Source organism: Mytilus galloprovincialis, chromosome 5 (assembly GCF_965363235.1).
Source record: "Mytilus galloprovincialis chromosome 5, xbMytGall1.hap1.1, whole genome shotgun sequence".
Classification (NCBI taxonomy): Eukaryota; Metazoa; Mollusca; class Bivalvia; order Mytilida; family Mytilidae; genus Mytilus; species Mytilus galloprovincialis.
This window is the reverse complement of record NC_134842.1, coordinates 7,398,928-7,410,521: the sequence shown is the minus strand read 5'-3', so window position 1 is coordinate 7,410,521 and position 11,594 is coordinate 7,398,928. Positions and strand designations below refer to the sequence as shown.

The 11,594-nt window shown below is 33.6% G+C and overlaps 1 protein-coding gene across 2 annotated transcripts; it reads right to left on the bottom strand.

The window, feature by feature from the left end:
• Positions 1-4,348: 4,348 nt before the first annotated feature.
• LOC143075055 (UPF0046 protein C25E10.12-like) lies at positions 4,349-7,744 on the bottom strand. 2 transcript variants are annotated; one of them, XM_076250314.1, is made up of 3 exons: positions 7,665-7,744; positions 5,208-5,881; positions 4,349-4,623 (listed from the first exon to the last, which is right to left on the bottom strand). In XM_076250314.1, exons 2-3 carry the CDS (start codon positions 5,861-5,863, stop codon positions 4,497-4,499), a joined length of 783 nt encoding a protein of 260 aa, XP_076106429.1. In that variant the 5' UTR covers positions 5,864-5,881; positions 7,665-7,744; the 3' UTR covers positions 4,349-4,496. The 2 variants fall into 2 exon arrangements, with proteins under 2 accessions (XP_076106429.1, XP_076106428.1); XM_076250313.1 differs by having other exon boundaries at positions 5,208-5,878; positions 7,665-7,723.
• Between the last annotated feature and the right edge of the window lie 3,850 nt (positions 7,745-11,594).

Genomic DNA, 11,594 nt, shown 5'->3' with positions numbered 1-11,594 from the left:
CAGTAACAACAAGCATATATCAATCAGAATGGAACCTATAGAATTAATACCAGTAACAACAAGCATATATCAATCAGTATGGAACCTATAGAATCAATACCAGTAACAACAAGCATATATCAATCAGTATGGAACCTATAGAATCAATACCAGTAACAACAAGCATATATCAATCAGTATGGAACCTATAGAATCAATACCAGTAACAACAAGCATATATCAATCAGTACGGAACCTATAGAATCAATACCAGTAACAACAAGAATATATCAATCAGCATGGAACCTATAGAAGCATGTATATCATCCATTAGAAATTGTATCATTCTTCTCCGAAACGAAATATAGTAAGCACTAGGTAAAATTATCAAATCATCCAAAAATATACATTCAAACAGGGTTACACCAAAAACCAAAAAGGTCTATTCATTTGAGTAACACCCAAGGCCACAAAGGTCTATTCAGAAAGGTTTACACCCAAAACCAAGTATAACATATAAAACAAAAACATAAAATGTCATGTGTTTTATCCCTTTAAATAATTTAATTTACACCAAGATTGTAGACATTATGGGGCTTTTGTGTTAGATACAGATAACATTATTTCGTCATAAATCGAGCATGCGTGATTCATTCGTAAATATTGTCAGGCTTGACATTAGATTATATTAGTATTTCTTGGTACAGGGGAAAAGCAAGCATTTTATGTGCGGTTCTAGTTTTTCTGCTGATTTAGGATCTTTTCCACAAAACTGATTTTAATCTTATATATAATTGTGAATATCTATGGACGAGGTGGTCATATATCGTTTTCATCTCCCCCTCCCCCTCCCAAACACCTCGTCTAGAATAAATATACAAACCTACTGGAAGGTAGAATAACAAAAATACCGCATTCCAAGGAAAATTCAAAGCAGAAAGTCCCTTAACAAATGGTAAAATCAAAAGCTCAAACACATCAAACGAATGGAAAACAACTGTCCTTTTCCTGATTTCATATAGGCTTTACCTTATGTACAAAATGGTGGATTGAACCTGGTTTTATAGTTAGATAAACCTCTCTCTTTTAGTACAGTTGCGTAAATTTTCATTATATTGACAACAATTTGTAAGCAAAACAAACAGCCATAATTGGTAAAAATGTCAAAAATTGGGGTATAGCAGTCAATATTGTGTTACTATCTTAATCATAATGAAAACAAACAACTATGTCAACAACAAAGCAAAATTAAACGGAGTGCAGACACTGTAAAAAAAAAGAACATAAGCAAAAATTAAAGTCAAAAATACAAAAAAAGCATAGCACAGTAACACAACGGCGGAATGTATAAGCTGGTAATCTTTTGGGGTGCTTTTATGACACTTAATTCGTTGTACAAGGAATTATTATTATTGAAGAAAGTCCGTCCTCGAACTAGTTTTTAAATTTAATAAAAGAGAGCGAAAAGATTCATAGTGGTAATCGAAATTCAAACATCTAATAGACAAAATTATAGCAAAAATATAACTGACAAGGGAACTATAACTATAAAAAAACATTATAAAGAAAAACCAAAGACTGAGTAACACAAACCTGATCAAAAACCTTGGGTGCACTCAGGTGCTCCTGAATGGTATGTAGTGTCTGTTCCGCATGTGGAATGAACTAGGCTTTACGTATCTATGGAAGCACTGTTTAATTCAAACATCTCCTTATTTTTATGTAGTTGGTATTGTTGAAAGATATGTTTCTTTATATCATTTTAATCTGGATTGATACGTTGACTAAATGTATAGACAAAATTTCTGTGACCGCATATCTTTTGCAACATTGATGCTACATTTGTAAGCAGTGACTACGTGTGCAGCCATCAAGTCATGTTAAAACCAGGTTTAATCCCCAATTTTCTACATAAGAAAATGCCTGTACCAAGTAAGGAGTTGTTGTCCATTCGTTTAATGTGTTTGAGCTTTTGATTTTGCCATTTGATTAGGGACTTTTCGTTTTGAATTTTCCTCGGAGTTAAGTATTTTTGTGATTTTACTTTTTTCGTTAACATTCAACCACTAAACGTTCATGCCTTGAATTGTTTTTGTTTTTATGTCATTCCGGTTATGTTCAAATCTTCCTATGTTCTAATACTTTGCAAAGTACTCTTCAGTTTGGTAATGGTTGCAAAATATAATTAAGGAGCCCACCCACCTAAGATTGTTTCCCAACTCACCAATGTCAAGATTAAATGATATTATGTCATCTTCGCCCGGGCTTTAATGCAACGCAAAAATTGTAAATGTCACCGCATGTTTCTTTTTAATTTGAAATGATGTGACCTATATTCTGGCGACTGGATGATAATCATTTCTATAAATATGTGCCAATGAGTTTATCTAATCAGTTAGCTTAACTTAAAAACAGTTAAGACAATACTTTTTCCTGTAAACAAGTCGTCTGATCATTGTTATGTGATAAGTATGCTATTAGGGATAGACACATCAAGGTATTACATAGAAAGTGAGGGAATCGCATTAACTCCAAACGAAATGAGACCGGATTTATCGACAGTGTAAGCGTCTTCTGCAACGCATACATCACCCGCCATACCAATTCACACTCAGTAAAATTGTGTCACAATCTGGGATAGGGCACAATCACTAAAACTACAGATGAAACGACTTTGCTGGTTTCTAAAGATGATCTAAAACCGAGTGAACATGTTGCTAGAAAATAAAAAAAAAACTCGTATCAGTCAACCAATTATTGATGGTGATCGTGTCAATTTTATTCGTTCTTTGTTGTAATTCTGATTGATCAGTTTTGTGTATAAACACACCCCTACATATAAAGTTCGTGTAGTGTGGACATGCACGAGGCTAACGTCATAACTGAGATATGGAAACGACCTACTACGATGGAGTAGAGGGTATATTAATGTTGGGAAAGGGAAGTTGGAAATTGGACAGTTGAAATCATCCCTTTTGAAGTCGTCAAACTGTGTCAACATTGACGAACATATCACGATATGAAGCAGACCTTCTGTAGTATCCTTAATTTCACTGAAATAAATGAGATGTTAGCACTCCTTGATATGTAGGTTACTGAATGACAGAACATCAGCAATATATATGAAAGTAAAATTGAAGAGCTTTACAAGATACTGTGTATGTCTTTTAGAAGATGCTGTATGAACTCTAATTCATGCTAGTTAAAAAAAAGGTCGGTCAGAAGTGGTGCACAATTAGTACCCTAGGAATATCGACTGTCATATCACTGAACTCAAAAATATTTTGTCAAACAAGTCCAACATGTCTTCTTCGGAGTATGTGTTAGGCAGCAACCATTTGATTTTCTGGAGGGGGCTATGGTTTTTTTTTGGAAAAAAAAAGTTTGTTTCCAGTTTTTGGAGAAAAAAATAATTTGTTTTTGATTCTGAGAAAAAAAATTTGCTTGTTTCACCCTCAGCTGCCACTATATGTAATGCTAAAATTGAAAGAAAAAAATTGTTTTCGATTTGTTGTGAAAAAAATAGATTGTTTTTCGCCGCAGGCGAGAAAAATAATTTGTCCAGAAAAAAAAACCATAGCCCCCCCCCCCCCAGAAAATCAAATGGTTGCTGCCTTATTGGAATCAATGTTGGACTTCACGACGTAATATTGTTTAAAACCTAAAACAAGAAATTTGTATCTACGTTTCCAATTTTTGCAGAAAAAGCTCTTGTTTAAATGTTTAATGAGTTGATGTAATCGATCTTGCAATTGAGTGTGGGGAATAGTAGTGTAAAGGGTACACAAATCTAAGGGGTTGATATTACTGCAAAAAATTTTAAGATAGTGATTGCAGATTTTGGTGTAGCTCTATAGAATTTTTCAGATTCCACATCTGAATGACATGGCTGGTTGAATATAACTCATCACATTATTTCTGCGGGACATTTTTTACTCTGGAAAGAATGGTGGTAAGAACTTTATAATTAGAAATATGTTTAGTCGAACATCCTGACGACCCAGCTATAAATCGTTCTCTATTAGGATTTTTGTGTAGATACGGTATCCAGTATAAAGATAGGAGATTTTCATCGTCCTTTTATTCATGTTTATAACCGATGAAGAGAAAGACGGACTTTTGATTTTTTTAAATGATCGTGAATAATGTACAGATATATAGTTTTAATTCGAAGTTCTTTAGTGAGCATTCCAAATAATGGTTTTTGCATATACAATTTTGATTGAGGTTTAGTCTGCTGGAGAAACATTACATAGTTGTCGTGAAATTAGGATAAAACATCGTCCACAACAAAGGGATTCTTGAAATGACCAGAAACCCGTGAGTTCATTGTACAAAAGTGTGATGTATAAAGATAAAAACAACCATATAATGTGTACATGAATTTTGTAATTTACATTTATGGAATTATTATGTATATCAATAATATTATAATAGTTATTTATAATGATGCGCCACAACAAACTTCGAGTGGCTATTGCAAAGAAATACTATCATTTCATGTTTTTATTTTCGTCTCAGATGTAATAGTCGAAAACATTGGCTAATTCTCTGTGAGGGAATGCTGCATTAGAGAAAACTGTTCCGTCGACACTCTCCACTCCAGCTACACCATGGGCATGGCCAAATAAATGTAATTCTGGACTGTGAAACAAAAACTAAAGGATTAGCATATTAGATCTTTGTTGTCATGTGGATGTATCATGTTCATTATTTTTTAAACTCTCTCTAGTTTAAATATAGTATATGCTATACATGGATTTTTAAAATGACAATACCATGGCTTACGTTGTCGACTCGTGGTGAATTATTTAGAAAGTATTTCGTACGATAACCTGGTCAGGCGGTAAAATTTCTACTTTCTATTATCATTATCAACATATTGGGCTCAAATTGGTCAAATACTTAATGTCTGTTGATCATGAAACAGCTTGATTGAATTGATGATTTGTGCATTTATGAAAAAAAAACAGTTCGAAATTGTATGTGTATACAGCAAATTACATGTATTTTTTTTATGTTTATACATGTATAAATATTGAATTATACACTTTCATGTTTAATTGGTCTGGATAAAGAGGGGCCCTTCATTTCTGTATATTTTATATTTTAGCACCCTTTGATTATCTAATTTTTACTTTTTTGGATGCTCTCTCTGTACATTTGGCTCATTATTCTCTTTCATGTTAATCCCATCAGACCCTCATTAAAAAGTAAATCATACTAACCGAACTCTTTCCTGTATTGTCTTTCTAAGTGAAGGACATCCTCCATGTTTATATACTTTTTTAAACAGCTGAAACTTCTTTGGAAATGTGTCCATAATTCCATGAGGTGGTATATGAGTTACTAGAACATTAGTATCAGTCGATATTTCATCCCAAAAATGTTCTATTTTCCCACGTTCTCGACAAAATCCTCTATTGTAAGATGTCCACTTATATAATGTCCATGGTGATCCGTGAAAGTTAATTCCTTCAATCGAAACTGAGGAGTCCTGAAGATAAGTTACATTTGGAAGTTTCTTTTGCACTTCTTCACAAGAACCTATATCAAACACCATGTCATGGTTTCCCGCCACAAATATTTTATGTTTGTGAGGAAGTTTTTCAAAGAATTCGTTGATAGACCTTAAAAATCCATCATTGTCTGGCGTAACGAGTAATCTTTTCCATCCTATCCTGCAAAAATCACCAGAATGGACTAAAATATCGCCATCAGGAATATTTGGCAAAAATCCGTTATGTTCCATATGTGTATCGGATATATGGACAATTCTTATCTTTTTCGTACCATCCTCAATATTTCCAACTTTCGTAACAATGTGATCAGATAGATCTGTAGAAAGTTTGTGACTACTTAGTTTGGCGACGTCTTTATCCATTTCTATTCGAGCAATCTACTGAAAAGTAAACTATTAATAAATATTGTTTTACTTTTATAAAACATTATTTTACACAGCATATTTCTCATGAATCTAAAGACAAATGCACTCATGTATGTTCAATAACCAAAATAATAAAGCATTTGCCAAAAAAAGATAATAAAATTGAGAATGAAAATGGGGAATATGTCAAAGAGACAACAGTTATTATAGCAGTCCACAAAACAATAATATAAGACAAACTGAGTCATAACCCTTGAGTTAATATTGATTGCGTGTGTAAATTGATTCGTGATTTTTGTAACCAACAAGAATGTGTCCATAGTACACGGATGCCCCACTCGCACTATCATTTTACATGTTCACTGGACCGTGAAATTGGGGTCAATACTTTAATGTGGCATTAAAATTAGAAAGATCATATAATAGTTAACATGTGTACTAAGTTTCAAGTTGATTGGACTTCAACTTCATCAAAAACTACCTTGACCAAAAACTTTAACCTGAGCTTCACACTATCTTCTTCTTTGTTCAGTGGACCATGAAATTGGGGTCAATACTTTAATTTGAAAAAACTTTAACCTGAAGCGGGACGAACGAACGGACAAACGGACGAACAGAGGCACAGACCAGAAAACATAATGCCCCTCTACTATCGTAGGTGGGGCATAAAAAGTATGTTTAATCAACGTTAACGAGTTCGTTTGTCATTGTCCTATCTATATACCAACCAGGTGCTCCGCAGGGCGCAGCTTTATACGACCGCTAAGGTCGAACCCTGAACAGCTGGGACAAATATGGACACAACATTCAAGCTTGATACAGCTCTGAAATTGGATTGTGATCAAATTCTTGACATAATAACAGATGTCAAGATCTTACAAATCTATACTTTGCAATATTGTGCAATAAAAAATTTGGAATTTGAGAAACTTGAAAACTACTACCTCCACCCCTTTTTTACAATAAGTCCAAAACCTCAAATTGATCCGAACATACCAAACATTGTATGTTAACTGTTTTTAATTACCTCCCTTACACTGCTTTTTAATTGTCTTAATTGTCTATTGAACAGAAAAACCTTGTTAACCTCTTTTTTGCCCCTTATTCCAAAACATTTTAATCAATAACCCCCCAAAGTCATTACTAACCATTCCTTAATGGTATGGAAACTTGTGGTATAATTTCAGAGAGATTCATTCACTTAAACACAAGTTATTGTTTGAAAACTACAAAAATGCTTATTTTGGGCCCTCTTTTGGGTCCCTAATTCCTAAACTATTGGGACCATAACCCCCAAAATCAATCCCAACCTTCCTTTGGTGTTATTAAGCCTTCTGGCTTAAATTGTCCAATCACTTTTTTGGGAGCATTTTATATTTTAAAAAGATGCAATAAGTTACACATATGAAAATCTAATACACGTTGATTAATTGTTGGTTGCTTTATAACTTCCAGTGGCAAATAGTTCATGACTATTCAGGACGATCTAATACACGATGGCAAAACAGTTGTATTGAATGTATTGTGCAAGACTATGAATTAATTCATTATTTTGAAAAATTTCACTCTAAATTTTCTTTATTTCATGCATTAAGACTTTCAGGATGGACATACATGATCTAAAATTCTCCAAATTTACACAGATCACTACGGTAAATATAGCTGGCCTAGCTATACATCGGGTTTATTTTGGTTAAATTATAACAGTTATGTTGGTAAAATGTGTATACGTTCATATCTTAAACACATATTAATTAGATTGTTCAAAAATTAAATATATTATAAGAAAGAAACATACCATTTACTAGTCAAGTTGACGAGAATATATAATAGTACACACAGTATCGATTGTCGAATCTGGTCATGTCTAAATATAGATAAAATAGTTAATTCCTATGATCAGCGAGCTAAAAATAAGAATTGTTTATAAATACACACATATCATATACATGATATATGTATACGTCACTTTCATAATTTTGCAATACTCGATCATTTGTAATTAACGGGGAATATAGACATATTTGAACTCAGTTGAATACAAATGCATTTCAAGACATTAAACATGTTAGATAAATTTTTATAGCGGCTTGCAACTACAATATAATATTTTATCATAAGATGGATTATTTAAAAAAGAAAGTTAAGTTAAAGATGTTGATATACAACATGTATAACTACATAATACTACAGTGGCGGATGCAGGAATTTTCGAAAGGGGGGGTGCTAGCCCAGGGCAAAGGGGGGGTGCAGGGGGGGTGCAAAACATATGTCCCGATTCAAATGCATTGATCGGCCAAAATAAAGGGGGGGTGCGGACCCCCGGAACCCCCCCTCTGGATCCGCCACTGTACTAATTAATAATGTTTTAATGCCCCTTCGCAATATTTTTCAGTCCCCACTGTTGCGAAGGAGCATTAAATTTTAGCCTTTTTCCGTCTGTACGTCCGTACGTCCAAAACTTGGTTTCCGTTCTCTTACTTTAGTTTGCGTCAAACAAATGTTATGAAACTTATTCCTAATTTTGGATGCGTCACTTTAACCGTTTTTAAATTGGAAAAATTGTTGAATTTTTCTTTTCCGTTCTCTAACTAACTCAACCAAATTTTTATGAATCGTATACACAACGCTTACTATCGCAGACATAAATCCGTTCTAGAGTTAAGCTTCTTTACAAATGGAAGAAATGCTGAAATGTTGGCTTCCGTTCTCAAACGTTTAATAGTTTGCCTCAACTATAAATGTAAATGAACTTGTACACAAAGCTTATTACCACAAAACTCAGATCAAGGATAAATTGGAAGCGTCACTTTCATAGTTCTTGGGTTAATATGTCCTTTTATAATCTAAATATATGCAAGTGGCAACATCATCTCTGTACCATGCTCACAGTTCTCATTTATTTTTAATAATTTAATCAACACTCATTCTACACATTATTTATTTTGAACATTTATATTTCATTTATTGTGTCATCACCGAATGAGTCTTATCGCCAAAATGATTTTTTTTCAATGGACAACACAATTGGTGCAGGAAACGCTATAACTGTTTTAGTGTTTTCAATTTGTGGACTTACATATCGTTTTGGTTGGCATAGTATTGTCGGGTTCTTTTTATGACCTGTTTTTTTTTATTGTTATCCTTTTTGTACTGGCCTTCTGTTAATTTTTTTATTACATTGGTAAGTTACAATGAATTACATTGATTTCCCAGTGAAATAAAAACCCGATAATTTCACATTAATTTTGAAATAAACGTGGTTATTTCACTCTCTGGCGTCATACAGCAATAGGCGTTGTCAAGGAGACGTCGATAACAGCGGATCAAAACAAATTGTGAATACGTAAAAAAAAAAGTATAGTACCTTACATGTTTTACATTAATTTCTTAAAAAAAAGCATTTGCCAATGTAATTAAAAGAATAACTAATTAACGAATTCAAATATCGAAAAATATTCAACTCGTGATCGGACAACACTGATAATTAACTCATGCGCTACGCGCATTCGTGAATTAATGTGTTGTTCGCGGATCGGTCACTCGTTGAATATTTTTCTCTAATTGAATTCTTCAATTAGTTATTCTATGAATATCTTTCTATATTTTACAAGTCGTGTGCATAAGTTGTGACACTGCCGGTGAAGATAATATCTTGGATAATTGTTGTTTTCGTCTCGTCCAGTGGCTAATAACAATTTAGTTTAAAAATTAAGAAAATAACAAATAAATTTATTAGAAATGAATAAAACGTCATGATTACTTTGGCAATAGAAATTACGACATACAAGGACACATTTCCAACAACGGACTAGTCCATTGAAAGTGTTGTTTTAAAAAATGATATTTTTAAATGCAGACGGAGCATCGATCATGGCGACTTTTCATTTGACGCGGTATCAACGATCGTCGATCCAATTTCGACCACGCTTTTTTTGTGGAATTGACCTATTACATTGAAAGCGACAAAATTCTTTTAAATTATGATTGACTTGTTCCATATATTTAAGGAATGACTGTAATATTTTTTCTGTCTATGAAGAAATAACATAAACAATTTGGTGCACACTGAATAACGCGCGTAGCGGGTTATTTAACAGTGTGCACCACATTTTTTATGTTATTTCGAATAGGCAGAAAAAATATTACAGTCATTTCTTATAATTTAATTCTAAATTCCATTTTAAATGGTAGAAAACCATGAAAACGTTGATGACGTCACGGTCACATGACTAAATTATGCCTATGGGCTTATAACAAAATAACGTCAGCCAATCAGAAGACGCGTTACATCCTAAATTAAATTATGGACTCTGAACCGCGATGGTACTCCGAAGTGCGATGGTCATGCCGAAGTGCGATGGTCCACGCTGAAGTGCGGTGGTGACATAATTTGTGACGCTAACTTGTTGCTAGATACGCTGAAGTGCGTTGGTGGATACGCTGAAGTGCGATGGTATAACTGTGACGTGTATACATTTTTACTATAGCTCACAACGATAGTCTGAAGTTAGAACCCAATGTTGCAGTGTAGTAATTTGCGTGCTATGTCTCGCATTTGAATGATTGGATTTTATGTCTGGTCAGATCAAACCAAATACTTTATTTTTTTCAAAAGCTTGAAAATAAGTTGCTTTTCCTCTAAGCAGCCGACATTTAGAAGAACACCAAGTAGGACCAATCGGGTTACTTTGGCCTAACCCGTTTCAGGAAAATAATACTGTAAGCACAATAAAGTTGCTTTTAAAAGTACGTTTTTTTCTTACAAAGCAGGACTCGTCTCAAAAATAAAAGAAAGTAAGTTATACTTGATAAAACGAAAACTATGTTAATAATTAATATAATTTTATTATCAAACTATCCAGACAAAATCGTGTTAAGTATACTTAAAGAGAGAAGCCAATATCGATATTAAGATGACGACATTAAACTTGTCGTACACAAAGTTTGCGGCATACAATGGCATATATTTTGGAGGGCCCTCATGGGGTTTTTGATTATGTGATTACTTGGCCGTTTTTTTAATGATTATTTGATTATTAAGCCAAATATTTCATGATTATTTGATTACCTAGGACTGTATTTTTAGTTTATGATTATTTGATTACTAAAGATAAGCAAATATTTAATGATTATGTGATTATATTGGCAAAAAATGGTGATTATGTGATTACTAGGACCCCCCATGAGGGGCCTCATTTTGCATGTTTTGAACTTTCGAACTGGGTTTCAGATCCTCTTTTAGCCGCCTTGTGACCCATGGTTTGCTGCCTGAATTAGATTTACACATTTTGGAAACCTCCATCGAATTCTCAAATGCTTTAAACTGTCCCCGACTTAATAAAATTAACGGTACCAATTTTCTTGCACCAGATGCGCATTTCGACAATACATGTCTCTTCAGTGATGCTCGTGGCCAAACAATTTGAAATCCAAAACTTATATAAAAGATGAAGAGCTATAATCCAAAAGGTCCAAAAAGTATAGCCAAATCCGTGAAAGGAATCAGAGCTTTGCATGAGGGAGATACATTCCTTAAATTGTTCGTTTCATTCTGCTTCCTTTCCAGCTGTGTACGCATAAAACTTTATCTACAAATCTTATTCTTCTGCATGCGAATCCATTTTGTTTTCAATAATGTTGTATTTGAAAACGTCACAATATCTAACGTAACGTTTAAACCATCGCACTTCAGCGAAAGGACCATCGCACTTCAGCGTCCCCATCG